The sequence below is a fragment of the Falco peregrinus genome, chromosome 3 (assembly GCF_023634155.1).
Source record: "Falco peregrinus isolate bFalPer1 chromosome 3, bFalPer1.pri, whole genome shotgun sequence".
Classification (NCBI taxonomy): Eukaryota; Metazoa; Chordata; class Aves; order Falconiformes; family Falconidae; genus Falco; species Falco peregrinus.
In genome coordinates, this window is record NC_073723.1 from 98,216,524 (window position 1) to 98,234,388 (window position 17,865).

The following is a 17,865-nucleotide window of genomic DNA, read 5'->3' on the forward strand; positions in this document are numbered from 1 at the left end:
CACCATCTTCCAGCTCCTATCATCCCTGTTCCAGCTCCAGCCAGGATTCCCTCAGCAGTCTGAGTTGCCTGCCTTACCTACTGAGTTTAGCTGAGAAATAAAATTATAAAGGGTTCTAGGAAATCGCAGATAGTCAGCAGCTGCACTGAAGAGTTTTGGGTGTTTTCACTGGTCACTCTTAAAAAATAAAAATAGAAATGTAGCTTGCAGTAGAGCCTTGGTGTGCTTGGAGAGGGACCAATATTTTGGTTTCTTGCTTTATCATCTTAGTAGTTGGAAAGCAGTTCCATATTTCTTTCTCTCCGGCAATAATCACAGCAAGATATTGGGGGAGGGAGCTTTTAAAATTTTTTTTTTGTGTCGTAATGCAGTGGTCAGAAAAAAATTATGTGGGGCTTTTTTTTACTGAACTTTCACACTTAAAAAGTTTTTGACTACTATTGCTTGTAGAGAGTGGTTACCTGAAGTCCAAAGTTAGCTGCAGCCAGAAGCAGCCAGCTAAAACGGGTTGGTAATCCGTGACGGAACCCATTTCAGGTTGATACTGATACACGCACGCTGTGACCGGATCGTGGAAATTCTGCCATTTCACCATCTTTATTATTTGGCGTTATTCATGATCACCACCACCAACTCTGGGATTTGTTTCAGTGATTGACAGTTCAGGCAAGTGTTTTGGATGCCGTGTTAAAAAAAAAAAAAAATCACAACATGCGGTAGAAGTGTGTTCACATTAAGAGGAGCTTGTGTGTCAGTGAGGATGATGCACGCAAGCATGTTTGATTCCCACAGATACAAATAGCTTTTGACAAGGATGGGAAAGTAGAAAGGAAAAATCCGACAACCCCAGCAGGCAGGAAGAAGGGAAGAAAGAGGAGAGACACAGCAATATAAAGGAGAAAGCTATGTCCACTGGTTGATCCATGCTTGGAGAGAAGCCTACAGCTTTGTGTAGACAGCAGTTTCCATGGGAGATACTGGATATTCACCACTTCTCCCAGTCAGACCCCTTACTGAGGTGCGTATTTATGGAACAGGATCCCAAACTCTGGGCAAATATTTCTTCAGATCCTGGGGCTGGAGTGTTTATGTCCAACGACATGGAGAGATGGGACTTTCATGGTTACCTTGCTCCACTTTCTCCATAGTCCAGAGCATAAACCAGGCCTAGAATCAGGTCCCTTTCCACTGTTGCCGTATCTGTAGTTGACTGTTGGTGGGCAGTTGTGGCTGGTAAAGGTTTAATATGGCAGAAATTGATGGGGGAGTATCTTGTGCCTCTAAACTGCTCCTTTTGAAATTCCTTGTACAGTGGCTGACTGCGCTGGGCTGGTGGAGTGGCAGGGTAATACGCACAGTGTTATTTGCTGGCTTAGTTGCAGAAGTATGTAGCATATATTTATAGACCGTATAAGTTTTTTCCAACAGAATCAACTGTCTCATAAACTGCAGTTGACTGCTGGTGCGTGGCATGGGCTTAACCAGTCGGAGGCACAGTAACATCCGATGGGAATCTTTGGTTTCCCGGTTGTGGAGCAGGAATTGATGAACAAAGGTGTTTAAGAACTGGAGTGCAGCGTGCATCTCAAACTGCTTTTATTCCTGAATGTTGAAATGTATTTTTAACAACACAAAGCCATGCTCTCTGTGACAGCGTTACTTGCTCCCAAGGGTGAGAGGTGGTTTTGCAATGCTGTGATATTCCTTTCAAGTGAGTCCATGTTCCCGGAGAGCAAAGGCTCTCCAGGTGGCTGGTGTGCTCCGTGCCTGCTGAATGGCTCATGAATGAGAAAAGCACATATATTCAGGTGTCCGCCTGCCCTTTAGCCCCTACCAAATCAGGTTTACACTATCAGAGCAGGATTCTGTCCCCCATGCCTGAGAAGAGCTCTGGAGGACACAGGGAGACCTTGGGGGCAGGGCAGTGGATATTGACTGCAGCATACATCACCTCCTCAGAGTTGACCTCACTGGTGTTGCACACAGCAAGTTAAAATTTTTCAAAAGTATTAACCAGAACGTGATGCCCTCGTTATGGCATGCTGGGGGTGCTCAGCCCTGTGCGTTGTGAATCGCCTGAGCCCCCGTCAAGTGTTGGAGCCTGCAGACGCAGCACGGCGCGGTGGGCGCTGGGCTGCTGACACCTGCAGACATCAGCTGGTGTTTGGTGCTTTATCACACTGGGACCTCCAGGCCCAGCTGTCGCAAGGTCAAGGAGCCGTGAGCACCTGTTGCTGCACTGTTCTCCAGGCTGTGGCAGCTCCCTGGAAGGTGGTTAGATGGGATTCATAACCAGGTGTGTTTTTAAAGGGAGGGCGGAGGAAGAGGGGACACAGTGCAGAAGAGGAGGAGGAGGAGAAATGATCCTTTCCCTGAGGGAGTGCAGGACATGAACTCAACAGCAGAGTGGGAGAGCAGGTGTAGAAGGGAAGAAGCTGTACTGGTGACAGCACTGCTGGGGGCAGGCAGGTTCATGCTCACTGCTCGTACAGCTACAGCTCTGTACGTACTCATGCCCCCCCGCCCCCCGCCCCAGAAATCAGCGTGCCTTCAGCCGTTTCACGCCGTAAGTATACCTTGTTCAGGCAGAGGTGAGGATGGTGTACCTGTGGTCATTTAGGAAACTGCATGTCAGAACTGAGAGCTTCCCTTGAGCTGTCCTGTGGTTGGAAAGTGTCTTTCGATGTGGATGACGGGCTCGAGGTACCACAAGGGGATGGTGGGGAACAGAGTTTACCAGCTGCCAAAGCTGTTCTCTTACCTCTTACGCCTTCTCTGAGCAGCTGAATAAAGGTAAAGCTTGATTCCCGCTGCGGTCTTGTGCTAAGAAATGCTGAGCTAAGAGAACCCATTGACACTCGTGATGAGGACAGCCGTGAAGTCTGGTGGTCGATACTGATTTCGCAGAAACCGAGCAGCGCTTTTGCAATTTCAGCTTTATCCCTCCCCCCCGCGCCAAGTGCCGCCTGCCGTGCAGGTGCGTGAGGGCGCACAGGTGATCTCACGCTCTCCCCTCTCTCCCCCCCTTCTGTCTCTCTCTCTCTCTGTTGTCCCCTCTCTTTCTGCAGGTCAGCGTGGAAGTCTTGGTAGAATACCCTTTTTTTGTATTTGGACAAGGCTGGTCATCCTGCTGCCCTGAGAGAACCAGCCAGCTCTTTGATTTGCCATGCTCCAAACTCTCGGTGGGGGACGTCTGCATATCACTCACGCTCAAGAACCTGAAGAACGGCTCTATTAAAAAGGGCCAGCCCATGGACTCAGCTAGTATCTTGCTGAAGCATTCAAAGAATGACAGTCTAGCTGGAAGTAGACACAGGTATGCGGAGCAGGAAAACGGGATTAATCAGGGAAGCGCACAGATGTTAGCTGAGAACGGTGAACTGAAGTTTCCGGACAAAATAGGATTGCCTGCAGCACCTTTGCTCACCAAAACAGAACCCAGCAAGCCCCCGGCAACGAGGAAGAGGAGGTGGTCAGCTCCCGAAACACGAAAACTAGAGAAATCGGAAGAGGAGCCACCTTTGACTCTTCCCAAGCCTTCTTTTATTCCTCAGGAGGTTAAGATTTGCATTGAAGGTCGATCCAACGTAGGAAAGTAAAAGTTGTTTGGGGAAAGGAAATTAGGCTATCCCTTGTCATTTTTATCCAGATTACTGTACTGTAGACTAAATAACCCAGTATTTACATGTTATCATCTTATTTTAGGTTTATGTTATAACCTTGTTGTTATAGTTGCAGCTGGTATTATGCAGGAGACTGGTGCATATGTTTTTCCACAAGTGTTTGTCAGTGACTAGGTTTATCGAGAGCTATGGAAGGGGCAGTATCTGCTTCACACACCCTTAGTGGAAATGAATGTGTTGTCATGGCTCCTGTTTTCTAACACCTCGTGTAGGACAGGGTCCAGCTGTGATTTTGTTTTCTTTTCCTTGTCTTTTTTTTGTTTTGTTTTTTTTTTGGGGGGGAGGGGGTGGGGTGGGGAGGTGTTTTGTTGTTTTGGTTCCTGTTCTAGTTTTTTGGGGGGGAGGTGAGGAGAAGGGAAGTGTAGCAGAGGTGTATGTCACGTGTGGGGTGCGTGCGTGTGTGCGTGCGTGTGGGTACCTGCATGCCGGTCCCGAGGAGGGACGGCGGCTGGGCAAAGAGGTTTCCTCACCCCGGGGGAATGTTGAGGACACAACCCATGGGTGTTACTGAAAAGGATCAGACAGTCTCTTGACATTTTCAACAAGCCAACTCTTACTCAAGGCTCTACAGTGTATGTATATATATATATATATATATATATATATATATATATATATATATTTGTGTGTGTGTATATGTATATATATATTTCTCCCCCCATGGGGTCTGACTGCACTGATTTTTACTCCTCAAGCAACTGCCACACCAACGTTTCCGTTCCGCTTGCTAGTGCAGTTCCATTGCCCAGGCTCAGCAGACGGGGAGGCTGTACGGACCCTTGCACTGGTCAGCCTGCAAGGTGGTCCTCCCTGGCGGGGGGTGTGTGTGCGTGCGTGTGGCGTGGGTGTGCGTGGGTGTGCGAGGAGGCCTCCGGCTCCACGGATGCGCCTGGCTCAGGCTCGGGCCGGGCTCAGGATCACTCCTGTTTCAGTGCAGTGTTAGACAAATCGACCGGGTTACGCCATTGACATTTGCTTCCACAAGGTAGACGCATACTGCCCCTTTGAGATCACAGGCATCCATCGTTTGCAGTTCGGTTGCAAATCTTTGTCTTTAACTCTAGTACTGGTTTTTTTGTTCATGATTATGGACAACTGGTGCCACTTCTTTCAAATTGCGGTGTGACACAGGAATCCGCTGTTGAAGATGAACCTAGAATGTCTTTAAGCACTTAAAATGCTGTTCACACTTTATTGCTGAGCATCCTGGTCTAACACTCAGTACGTACTGTATCTCACTTTAATCTGCTCAGAAAGCAACAACAACAAACAAACAAACAAATTTCTTCAACACTGTAACTACATGCAACTGTGTAAAGTTTTCTCACAGGCAAGATGCTGAAAGTTTTAATGTGGTTTCAAAGGGATGAATGTGAATTATTGAACTAGTATGTGACAGTCATTGTCCACAAAGGACTACTTAATAGGAGGCACTTTTTAAACTTTAATGCTTGAGAAAGAGTTAAAGGCATATGCGAGCTGACATAATAAAAAAAAAAAAAAAAACAAGAGAAAGGAAAAAGGAAAGAGAAAAAAAATCATTGTCCAGTGTTTTTGAAAAAGATGGACTTTAAAGAATCTTGCAATTTGCACATCTTGAGTTTATCATTTGTGTGGTATTCCTGCAGTTTTTACCTAATAATGTTGTGGGTTGGGGGGGATCTGAAAGAGCATAAACAAATGTAGCAATTACTCACTAACCTGCCTATGCTGTAGGCCATTTCGTAGGGTTACGTTCCTTTCAAAGTTCATTTTTTGGTCTTTCTACCATATCTGCCACACAGAACCAGGTCCTACCAGGACAACTCTGAGAATTTTTCTTCAGACTTGCTGAGAGAGTTTTCCACAAGAAACATTTCTATACTTAAGCCAGGTGTTTGTTTTGAAAACAAACCTACTGTTATTTTATTATTATTATTATTTGTTATTTTAATTGCATCGTTTTCCATTGGAAAGGCGACATTTCAAGAGTTTGGTACAAACCAAGTAGGGGTGGGGGGGGATTTGTGCCGTTCAGTCTTTTCTTTCCCCAGGTAGGGCCGGATCCTTTGAGGTGCTGTGCACCCAGCCTCCTGTGCGAGCCTCGGGGAGGTGCAGGTATGAAGTACCGCAGGGCTGATCGCTAAAGCCTCTTGCTGCCGCTAGAACGATCCCCTTGATTTGGGTGGGATTGCGCGGGGGCCCTGCATGAGCAAGCGTTCGTGTCGGCGGGTTTGGTGGGCGAGTTCACATCCTTCAGGTAGTTTTGAAGAAGCTGTACTGATAGGGAGAAAAGGAAATAAAAGTCCATCATTAGAAACGCAGTAACCTAAAGTGAACAAATTTATTTAAAATCTTGTTTTCCCTCTCCCCTGAAATACAGTGCTTTTATTTAAGAGAAGAAATGTTAACCCCGGACCCCAGCTTTGACTCTGTTATTTGTTACTTGAAATTTAGCTCACACCAGACCTAATTGTTTTTATACCATATTATGGGGTGCACCAAAAAGCTGAAATACGTTTAAAATAGCTTGAAACTTTTCTTGAATTTCCTTGAATTTTATTAACCTCTCAGCAGGCTACCAAATAGCTGAGTGGGTTTCTTCTCACAGTCACACTGCTTAGTTAGTGCTTATTTGTTAATATTTCTGCTCAGAGAAGTTGCTTAATCTTCCATATACTCTGCTCAGGGCACTTGCAATTTATTGTTTTGTTTCCTGTTTTGTTTTTAAGATTTGATGGTAAAGGAATAGAAAGAATTACAGATTTTAGTTCACAGTCATACCACTATTTCCATACTTCATGTGTACTCGGAAGGAAAAAAAAAATCTCAAGTAAAACCATACGTATACACATTTGTGGTTAATAAGGAAGCAGGGGCTATTAAACTGACTGGATCTATTCAACTAACACTAAAAAAATATAAAAAATAATAATAATAAAAAAATATGTTTGGAGCAATAGGAATGTATTAGTTCTGTGCTTGTATTTCAGACTGAAGAATTCTGAAATAACTGGTTCTTTCCAAACAATTGTCCCTTTCCATGCTTTGGCTTTTGTAGGATGTGCAATACTTTACGTGCCAACTTAGACTCACCTGTGCGGTGTTAGCTAGATCTCATACCCACTTCTGATTTCCCCAGTCTTGTTCTTTTTTGAGTAGTTTCTTTCTTTCGACCTTTTTATTTCCCCTGTTAATAACTCCCTCCCGATCCCCCTTGCTCCCCCCTCCCCCCCCCCCCCCCCCAAAAAAAAGTAAGTAAAATACAAAACATATTAAGGGCCAAGCATCCCTTGCCCTGAGAAACACAAACCGGTTTTGTATTTGATGTTAAAAAAGATCCAGGAAGAAAAAAAAAAAGAAAAAAGAAAAAAAAAAAAGTTGTATTAATGTTTGCGTGCCATCCAGGCGGAGGGTGGCACTCGGCCACGTGGTGCCCCCCACCTGGACGGCACACAGGCGAAACCTGGCTCCCACCCAGGAGAGAGGGGTCCCCCTGGGGACCAAGTCCTTTGCAAGGGGGGCTTTGCCTCTCCCCCTGGCACCAAGCGTCCCTTGCAGCGAGTCCCCATGCCTGGGAGGGCCATCCATCCCCGGCTGCGCGCTGAAACACCGCTCGCAGGCACAGGGATGCTGAGGCCGAGCCGGAGGAGGAGGTGTAGCTGCTGCTGCTGCGTGGCGGCCGCTTTGCAATAGTAACTGACAGTAGTTTTCTTTTCCTCTCTGGTGGTTTTTTTTTTTTTTCTTTCTTTCTTTTTGTAGCAGGCTTTTTAGTTTACAACAAAACGCATACAATCACCAAGAAATTAGTCAGGGCAAAGAAAAATAAAACAAGAACCTCTTTATAGGGATTTCTAAAAAAAAAAAATCTATCTATCTGTCTATCTATCTTATCTATCTATCTAATCTATATATCTATATATATATAAAATGACTGTTCCTTATAGTGTTTAACTTAGGCATTGTTTCAGTTTGTCTGGGCCACATCACAGGGAATTTGAGTTTGATGTCACTTACCTCGAGTCCTCTGGTCGAGACCCACATCGGAGTCACCGCTGACCTATTTTACCATTTCGTACGTTGCCCTGGGGCTTGCTTTCCCTCAGAGACACAGACCTCGGGAGGAGGGGACACACACACGTTCCTCTTTTTTATTCCTTTAATTCCTTCGTTCCATTGTCGCTTTGTTCGACCTGTCGTTCCCGTCATTTTCTCAGCATGGGGAAGTGACATCACTACTCTCTTTTCCCTTAAGTCAAGGAACATTTAGAAACCTTTCACACCTTTTACTCAGGGATGGGGCTGGCATATGTGTGGTACACTGATGTGACCAGAAGCAGCACTTTTACTGCTCCGGAGTAGGGATGTACAATGTTCGTGTCAAGTTTGGATTTCCTGCATCTCATCGTTTAAACTTTGTAGATCTCACGTAGATTGCAATACAAAAGCAGCAGGCTCAGTGTGAACCGTAGCTGTTGGTTATCACGAAAATTCACTCTCTGCAGAGATTTACTTTACTTTGAAGTGTGTTGCCAATAGTAAAAAAAGGAAACGGTGGAATTCTGTTAGTACTTGCAACTGCTAAAAACAAAAACCAACCTGGATCAAGGAGAGCGAATCCTCAGTATTTTTATAAACACTAATGGTGTTATGTCAAAGAGGGGCTCTTGGCGCAGTGCTCTGCGTGCCCTGGGACCCGGCTCTGCAAACACTTACACGCTTGCTCGGGGGAGGTCGGCTGGCCAGCAAGGGCTGCTCGGGCGCTTGCCCTGCAGCACGTGTGTAAATCGTTGTGAAACTGAAGCTTGGTTCAGGCAGGGCCAGATGTGACCTTAATCGGGCAGCTGGAAAAATCTTGGGATTCATCCAGGTTTGCCAGGTGGGCAGGAGGGATTTGGCCCGTTGAAATGTTTCTGCTGTCCCAGGAACTTTCACGAACGGCAAACCTGGACGTGAACTCGTACACATAATTTTCATGTCTTTCCTCCCCATCATCACAGGTAACAGCAGAGTCCGCTCCGGGCTCTGGCCAGTGCTGATGTGAAAGGCAAGGGGGGTGAACGCACCGCCAGAGTGCAGGCAGTAATTTCCTTTCCTCTGGTTTATCCAGCCCTCCCACCCCACCAAATCCTGCAATATGCCGCAGAATGAGAATTTGCTGATGCAGATACGCAGACGTGCACACACACACACCCCCAGACAGAAGTGTCTGTTTGCACACGAATAAATACGTGTGAATTTTTTTTACGCGTACGCCTACATGTCCACTTGATTCCCTGTCCTGAGGACAGCCTTGCTTTGTGTCGATAGGGAAATTCCAAACGCGTTGCACACCTCTACTCCAGAGTTCAATTTCTTTTACATAGACGACCTCGCTTCAGATGTGTTACCTTTACTGATAGGATCTTTTCTTGTAGCACTATACCTTGTGGGAATATTTTTTGATGTAAACCTAATTTGAGAAGCTTATTAAAAATAGAAACTTTTTTTGAAGCACTCACATTGAGGAGTACAGGTAATGTTTTAAAAAATTGCACAAAAGAAAAATGAATGTTGGAATGATTAATTCAGTGTTTGAAAAAGAGATGGCTCTGTTTGAACAGTGAGTTTCATACCTTGTTTGTAAAAAAAAAAAAAAGTTTTTAAATACAAAAGCAGAGAAAGGTTGAAAGTTACATGTTTTTTGTATATAGAAAATGTCATGTCTAGATGATCTGATTTGTATTGGCTTTGGCCAGGAAGAATTATTACTTAAAAGGCTCTTAAAGAACAACTGTGCTTAATTTTCTGTTCGTATTACATGGGTCCCGTTTCTGGGGAATGGAGTCACGCTTCACACTGTTTATTCCTGTGCTGAAAACACACCTTGGAGCAGCAATTCTCGAGTGCAGCTACCGGGCACTTCAGAGGGTGGCTGCGGTGCAAACCTGGAGCTTTGCTCTCCAGCTCCACTTTGGCTTTAAGTCTCTCCCGCCCGCGCCGAGGGAGCTGCTGGCAGCGCAGGGCACGGCTGGCTCCGAGGGAGGCCTCGGCTGTGCCCTTCGCGGCCGCCCCGGTGCCCGAGCCCTGCCGGGGATGGGGCTGGCAGCGCCGCAGCAGCCGCCCCGCGCCGAAGCCGCTGCTGGCCGAGCGCAACCTGCTTGGTTCCTGCCCGAAGCCTTTTGGCCCCCGATTTTCCTCTCCCTGGGATGCTGCTCCGTGTTTTTTCAGTACTTCCTGTTGCAGACGAAACCCAAAGAGTATAACCCTGAGCAAGAAGTGCTTGTAACAAGGGATCCAGGCCCAGCGCTAGCAGCAGCGATACCCGCGGTGAGCCGGCCGTCCCCACACGGCTCTCAGGGCCGCGGCGCAGCCTGGCACACCAAGCGCGGTTCCAGTCGTGGTCTTGACTGATGGCGAGACCGGTCTTTTTCAGAAGCCAAAAGGAGAGGATCCCGAAGCAGTTTCTGAGGAGAGGGTCCTTCTCCTGTCCAAAGATTGAGCTGGGCAGCTGGGAGTGGGCGGCAGGGCCGAGTAGGTGAAGTCTGGGGCTGCGCCCGTCCCCTCCCCAGAGGTCGCGCAGGCTCGGGCTCCCGCGGGCACAGGGGGCAGAAGTACTCGCCCTGGCCAGGCGGCCCCCCCAGCGCTCAGAAAACCAGCCCCAGTTGTGTTACGATGAAGTGCTTTCAGCCAACAGGTAGTATTTATACAATAACAGTCTCTAAGGTTTCTGTAGTTGTTTTTTGGGTTTTTTTTTTCCTTGTCGCTAGCTGAAAGGACTTAAGTCTTCCACTGAGGATTTTATGGAGGCTTCATCCAAGGTTGTTTCTTTTCTGTTCGTTCCTATTTTGAGCAGTCAAAGCTCCTGTGCCCTTTCCCTCGACCACGCAGTAGGTGTGCATTGGAAGTGGTGTTTGCGGCGAGTTAAGTCACCCGTTGAAGCTGTCGTTGCTGTACTACGGGAATGCTGATGCGCAGAAACCCTGGGGCACGGGGCCGTGGGGGACCACCGGCCCCCCGGGCAGCGCCCGCTGCCCCCACACAGTGGCCGGCCGGGGCCTCCCACCCTGGCGTTGGCTCGAACAGTCCAGGGCGCGCGTGCCACCCCTCTGAACGGGCGCTGCGGAACGCCGGGCCGCCAGTCGGGTGCGGGTCCGTGTAGCCGAGGGCAAAACGGGGCCAGGGGTGGCTGCGGGTGGCTTGGTCTGCGTCTGCTGTCTGGCCATGGGGCCGGCCGCTTCGCCAAGTGACTAATCCGGTAAGGCATAGATACGGCTCTTCACGACAGTCAGCTAACGTTGAAACTCACTAATGTATGTATTTGCTCTTTTTTTTTTTTTTTTTTTTTTTTGGAATAATATATTAACTTGTTGAACACTGTTCTTTTTGCAGTGTTACAAAAAAAAAAGGGGGGGGCGGGGAGGGGGATTTCCCAACCTTTTTTCAGTTTCGGGTGAGCTACTGAAAATCGTTTTGTACTAGCTATGTCACCACTCCCGGCAGCCGGCAGCGGCGCTTGGCCGCGCTGGGGTAAGTTTCAGCCATTCTACAGCAGTAGTTTTTAAGGTTTTTGTTGGTTCTTTTTTAATTTTATTTTTAAATCGGCTGGTATTACTAATGAGGGTTGTTGCAAATCACACTTCCAGTGTAGTTCCTGGTGTAGGCCCAGTAAAAGGGATATCGCAGCTTTGTGTTGGGGAGAAATTGAGCTGACATGGCCAGTACAAAGGAGAAATAGGGAGGGAATAACGTTTTGCACCTTATTGAAAAGAGGAGAAGATTTTAAGTGCATACAGACATAGTTAAGAGCTTTTATTGTGACAGGAGAACTTTTTTCCATATGCGTGCATACTCTCTGTAATTCCAGTGTAAAATATTGTACTTGCACTAGCTTTTTTAAAACAAATATTAAAAAAAATGGAAGAATTCATATTCTATTTTCTAATGGTGGTGTGTCTATTTGTAGGATACACTCGCGTCTGTTTATTGAATTTTATGGTCCCTTTCTTTGATGGTGCTTGCAGGTTTTCTAGGTAGAAATTATTTCATTATTATAATAAAACAATGTTTGATTCAAAATTTGAACAAAATTGTTTTAAAGAAATTGTCTGTATACCAGTACAAGTTTATTGTTTCAGTATACTCGTACTAATAAAATAACAGTGCCAATTGCAGACGCGTGTTTCGTCTTTGTGAGTTATGACTGAACGGGAACGAGCTTTCCTAGGGATGTAATTTGCCCAATTTAATTTCCTCCCTCCCCTGGCAACGCGTTGGAGAGCGTTTGCTTTTGATTGTGACAACGCAGAAACGCGCATGTACCCAAGTGTGGCCATAAAACTGTCTCCAGACCGTCAGAGTGAAGTTCTTTATTGCATAACAAAAACCTTTCCATTTGCAACTTTCCAACATTTGAAACGATGGTGCCATGCGGGCCGGAGGCGTCGGGCACACGCAGCTGCCGCAGGGCAGGGACGCAGCGAATGCTCATCAGCTCTTTTTGGCCGGTGACATAGAAGCGCTTCACAGTTATCGCAGGCAACACCAACGAGGTTTGGACTCTGATTTATTTATTTATGTATGAAAACGTCAACCAGTAAACATTCTGTCAAGGAAATGCCGGGGAGGGCTCACTTGAACATCTGCATGACCACAGGTGAAGCGAAGGCTGCAGGGGGGGTGGTCCACACTGTGTTGGGGGGTGCGGAGCTGTGCCAGCATCTAACCAGGACACGGCTGGGCCCCTCCGCCCCGCCGGGCAGCTCCCAGCCGGCAGCAAAGGGCCCGCTCCTGCGCGCCGGCTCTGGCTGCTGCAGAAGGCAAACTGCTGGCCTTGGGCCTCAGGGGTTTTTTATTATTATTTTCTACACAAGGAAGGCCAAACATGGGGATATAAAAGCCCTCCTGGCTCCAACAAAGAACTTTTGGTAGAAAACATACTGGCGACTAACGCAACATCCCTGGGGTGGAGGGGTGGGAGGCGGTGGTGGACAGACGCGGTGCCTACCCTGGGAGAAAGCTGTAGCACCAAGGCTGTTCCAGCAGCGCAGCTCGGGTGTAAGCTAGGGCGTGCTCGGTTCAGGAACGGCTCCAAGCTCTCATCACGCCCCTGACTGAAGAACACCGGCCCCTGGCCCGGCACGGCAGGGCTTGGCTAATGGCTGCTGTGTGTCTTGCTCGCCCCATCCCTCCTCCCCTCACTATTGACCAGCTGGGAGAAGACACAGGCACACTTTGTATGGGAAAAGCTCCTCCAAATAGAAGCGGAGGCCCCTCCTGCCCCTGCTTACAACTCTTCATGGGGTGGCCCCCTCCTACATTCAGCCCCCCATGCCCTAAGGGGAGAAGAAAGCTGTGCGGAGGCGCTGCACAGAGGCACACAGCCAAAGCCCCTGGCCCACGGCTGGCGGGGCTGTGAGCAGCGGGGGAGGCGCACAGCCCCTGGGTGGGTGCACTTGTTCCTTTCAGAGAACGGAGACCTGTGTGGCTTGTTTTGCATCTGGCAGGACGCTGGCTGAAGGCCCACACTCCTCTAACAGGCTGGCCTGATGCCCACGAGGGCTCTACGCGTGCGCTCCTCGCAGCCACCACGCAGTCACTCGGCCGTAAGCCAGGACCTTCGTCCCCAAGTAGAGCTCAGGTAAGCTGGGCTGCGTGGGCAGGAGGGCCAGCCTGCCCCTCCACCAGCCACGCCGCTTCAAGGTGACTCCAGAATGTGACTGGGGTGACGGGGACACTGTGGGTCCTTACGGTGCCAGAAGCCAGAGCTGGACACGCTCAGCAGGGGTTGCTTTAATGACGTAATGCTGCCCTTCTCAGCATCCCTGCCTGTAGGTCTTTGGTATGTTAAACTAAATCACTGCAGAACCTCAGCGTTGCTCTTGGGTGCCCAAGTGAAGAATTGCCAGGCTGGGGGAAGCGGGCATGACCTTGGCCTCCAGGGCAGGCTGTCACACTCACAGCGTTCCTCTAGACGGGATGGGACCGGGGTGGTAGGGTTAAAGAAGACCTGGTTATGCAGAATCACTCAACACTTAAGAACTTACAGATTTCATTTCCCCCAGAAGGACACCAAGTAACGGAGCACCTGGTTAAAACGTGCAGGTGAGGTAGAGCCACAAATGGCATGTGGCGTTTGTCGGTGGCTGTGGTCTCTGCTCAGCCCACCCTGCGAGGCACAGCGCGCCCTCAGCTCCTGCTCTGCCCGTTCCTTGTGAGAGCAGCAGCGGGCTTGAGCAGGGCACAGCACCTGGGGCTGCGTGAAGGTAAGGGCAACTACTACAGCACGGGGCTGGGTATTAAAGGAGGGCTCAAACTCCTCTTTTTTCCATTTTCCTGCCTGCCTGAGAGCTAGACAGTGTCAGTGGTGAGCACTGACATAGTTGAGGGTTATCCCTGAACAAAACTCACAACGCTGGGTGAGATGCAGACATGCCACCAGTGCTGCCCTTCTGCAGCCCATTTCTCTCTCCTGTTCGCTTTCAGAGACAAGGAGAAAATTAAATAGAAAGGAAACATGCTGCTTATCAAAATGATAGTAAAAGCCACTATCTAGAAAACCAAATGCCCTAAGTCAAAGCTTAATCGGTAACTATTCTTCGTGTCAATGTCATTCACAGCCTAGAGAACTCAGGGGGACAACTCACCATTAGCCTATCCCCGTCCTTTCCTACTAGTCACTGGTCGGTCAGAGGTACGTGCGGAAGGGGAAGGAAAGCGGGTGCAAGAGTGGCCACGCTCACCACACCTGCGGACAGGCAGCCTCCCCTCGCCCCAGCACCTGCCCTTTGGAAAAGAAACTATTCCGAAGGCATGTCATGAAGCTGCTCTGTTCAGTGTGCGTGCGATCTTTTAAAAAAATGTTTACAAATATATATATATATATATATGTATATGTTTCTTAAATTCCATTTAGAAATGTAGCTAAAAAAAGTAGAAAAGCGCTAGCGGGAGTGGGCGTGAGACCAGCAGGCCGCTGCCCTTCCCACGCATGAAGGCACGAGCATGGAGACACACCTGTGGTCAGGCCTGCGCCGCGATGGTCCAACCCCACTCCTGACGGAGGTGTTCCTTTGCCTTCGTCCCCCGCCCTTCCCAGCATGTGAATAAAGGAACAGTGACCACCCAGAGCCGTGCTGATCACAGCAGCAGTACTGCCTGTACCCTGGGAAGCGCAGGGAAGCGCAGTATGTGGCACACGGTGGGGGTTGTGGGAAAGAAGCCTGGCATCTTCTGAACGTGATGCTCCCAGGCTGGAGGGAACGGAGATCAGGTCCTTCACGACACAGGGCCTGCTTCCCCTCCACGTTCAGGTTCCTTTACAATATGTGGGCAGGACAGACGGTCCTTAAAGCCAGCACAGGCATAACCTGTGCTCACGTTAAGGCCCTTATTCACCTCCGAAGCAGAGGAAGGAGTTACACCACAAGAATTACGTCCTACATGTTAGGTGGAAGACATGTAAAAACCCAGGGTATTTAGGAGATATTCTGTGCTTTTTCTAATGTGCACAACCCACTGCAGAATCCCCAGGGATCAGCTTATGGCCTTGATTTGCTCTTCACTGTGGTCAGTTGTACCAATCCTTGTGCATGGCTTTTTGAGCAGTCCAGCATATGAGTTTAATTCTAGAGTTTCTCTTTGCTATTCCTCTTTCTACAGATCACTCCTTTCCTTTCCAAAGGAAGCCTGCCTCTTTCCACAGATGTCTACAGGAGGAGAAAGCAAGAGTCTGAAGTACTGGAGTACCATCAGCTGTATTACAATCCGAGCAGCACTTTAAAGTAAGTGGCCAAGCATTATTAATTCATTGGTGCTCACTTTCCCATCATTTATCGTAACGAGCTAGTGTGGTATTCACATGGATGCAATGTGTATTTCCAAAGAAATTTCATTGTGATTTAACAATTAATTAGTGGGACATTACACTTTATTAAAGTGTTACCCAGAGTCTTAAACATTCATTACTGCCTTTAGAGCAAATGCTTTAACTCCATCTCTGCCTACCAGCCTCCTGCAATCAGGCTACTCTGCCAAAGCGCTCTTCCGCTTTTCATGGTGTCAGAGACTGCCAAGGAGCGGTACCAAATGACCAAAAGTGAATCTGATCCCTCCGGCCTCATCCACCTGGCCACAGACAACGCACAGCACAGCATTTTTACATGTTTGCTAAATGGGTATCAACAGGAAAGGGGACAGAGAGGGCTGCAGAGAAACCCCTCCTTGGTGGGGTTACTGTTGCTGAGTTTCAGTGTCTTAAGAGATCTGTTCACAGAGAGCAGGCAAAAGCAGGAACCCAGGGAATTCAGTAACTGCATGCACGGATAAGCAGGCAAGCGCTGAGATGTTTTCTCCTGAATGATCCCCACAGATGGGGGTAGGGGGACAGCACGGGTTTGCTACATTCAGTGCCGGCTGCTCTGAAAAGGGAAGTCCCCCCTTGGATAGGGAGATTGAAGTAAGAATGGCAGTACCAGCCCTGTGAACTGAGAGTGAGAGATCCGGCGTGTTTCTCATCCCAGCCACCAGCAGCCAGGCCTCATGCACCATCCACCTCTGGCGCTCTGCAGGCTGGCAGCCGTGCCACAAACATCCATTCTTTTGCCAGAACAAAGATAAAGAGAATTTGATTTTTGATTTCTCCATGCAATTGCTTGCACATTTTTCTCTCCCAGCCTGTAATTTCTGGAGGGGGCGCTGCCAGAAGCAGTGGCAGCTAGCAGGCCACCCTTAGAAAAGGGGATGCATGTATGTATGCAGGAGTAACAGCCATGTCTGCAAGCCAGTTCCTTGTTAATTGAGGTTCAGCGGCTATTTATCAGAGGGGGGGAAAACAGGTGAAGAAATGTTGATTAAAAAATAAAAAAGGCACAACAATGAAACATGAGGCTGTTGCATTTTGAACCAACAGCGCTGTGTTAATAGCACAACCTTCCTCTTCCAGATCTCAGCCACAGGCCCTCACGCCGTCCTGAGAGAGGAGAGTTTGCCACTAACGCAGTATGGAGGAGAAAGCAAAAACCAGCAGCCCTTCCTGCTCCTCGCCCCCACCCCTCGCTCTCAGCCCCCCAGTCCTGGGCTAAGAGAAGACCTGGCTGTGCTGCTGGGTGACCCGGATAAACGTCGTTCTCCTGCTCAGTTCCTTGAGTTTGGCAGCTCCCACATAGGTGCAGGTGGAGCGCAGCCCTCCGAGGATGTCCAGGATGGTGAGTTCCACGTCCCCTCTGTACGGTACCTCCACAGTTCTGCCCTCCGAAGCCCTGGAGAAGACAGCGGTTACTGCATTTATGTCTAGATGCAAAACATAGTAGCGTTTACTGGAGTAATGTGGAGCTTAATGCTCTGCATGTTGCAGTTCACAAACCTTCCCCCAGCTTTTTCTTGCTTGTGTGCCTATTGCTACCTGGTGCTCGCAAGCACTGAAATGCCTCAACTCCAGTCACCGCCAATACTGGGAAGTAGAAGCAGACCAGTCTCGTAGATGCCCCAGTATCCCACGAGTGTATTTACAGATCTGCCCCTTCCTCCCCTCCACCATCTGCCTACAAGCAGGTGAAGCTGACGGGTTTATTGACAGGTCAATTTAACCTTGAGAGCTGCAAACTTTAAAGCAGAAGGAACGTCCAGGCTCAGTCAGCTTACAGAAGGGTTGGAGGGGGTTCTGAGCAAGCACCGCTCAGCACAGCTCGGCAGAGGCTTCACAGCCCCTGGGCGCTGTCCCACATCGCTGACCAGACACAGATGGAAATGCTCGGGCTGCCTCCTACCAGTCTCGTTCTCCAGAGCCCACGGAGAAGGAGTGGGAAACCTGCTACGGAAACCTGCTACGGAGCTGTCCCCTGAAGCCAAAAGGTGAGCACAGTTCAGAGCCAGGCAAAAAGGCCAGAAAAAATGGCAGTGCTGTGAATACTACGTACAGCCGCACGCAGCACTGACCTGCACTGTTCCCAAAAGCACATGTGAAGAATTACACGGTGGAAGAATCCAGGCAAATAACTAACTTTCCTCTTCGGCCTTCTCCAGCCTCGTGCTCAGCAGTTCCTCCTGCAGCAGAGTTCCCCAGTACCAGCTGACCTCCCCAGGCTTCAGAGCAAGCTTGTTCTGCACAGCACGCTAGCTCCTTTGGGAAGGCAGGCCTCGGGAAGGGAGGTCTGAACACATGTGGAGGGGAGAGGGGATTGCTCTCCTTTTCCCCTACAAAATGGAGGCAGACATCGCAGCAGGG

At 48.8% G+C, this 17,865-nt stretch overlaps 2 protein-coding genes across 12 annotated transcripts in view; one reads left to right on the forward strand and one right to left on the reverse strand.

Annotated features, from left to right (window-relative positions):
- ATXN1 (ataxin 1) overlaps window positions 1-3,964 on the forward strand; it is a 212,324-nt gene extending 208,360 nt beyond the window's left edge. For all 9 annotated transcript variants that reach the window (XM_055800121.1, XM_055800120.1, XM_055800124.1 and 6 more), the window contains one exon: window positions 3,069-3,964. In XM_055800121.1, coding sequence (XP_055656096.1) covers window positions 3,069-3,599 — 531 coding nt within the window. In that variant the 3' untranslated portion in view covers window positions 3,600-3,964. The remainder of the gene's footprint in view (window positions 1-3,068) is intronic.
- Window positions 3,965-11,218: 7,254 nt separating this feature from the next.
- Window positions 11,219-17,865, reverse strand: part of GMPR (guanosine monophosphate reductase) — a 49,677-nt gene continuing 43,030 nt past the window's right edge. For all 3 annotated transcript variants that reach the window (XM_005236686.4, XM_055800127.1, XM_027785608.2), the window contains exon 9: window positions 11,219-16,900. In XM_005236686.4, the coding sequence (XP_005236743.1) occupies window positions 16,720-16,900 (181 nt within the window). In that variant the 3' untranslated portion in view covers window positions 11,219-16,719. The remainder of the gene's footprint in view (window positions 16,901-17,865) is intronic.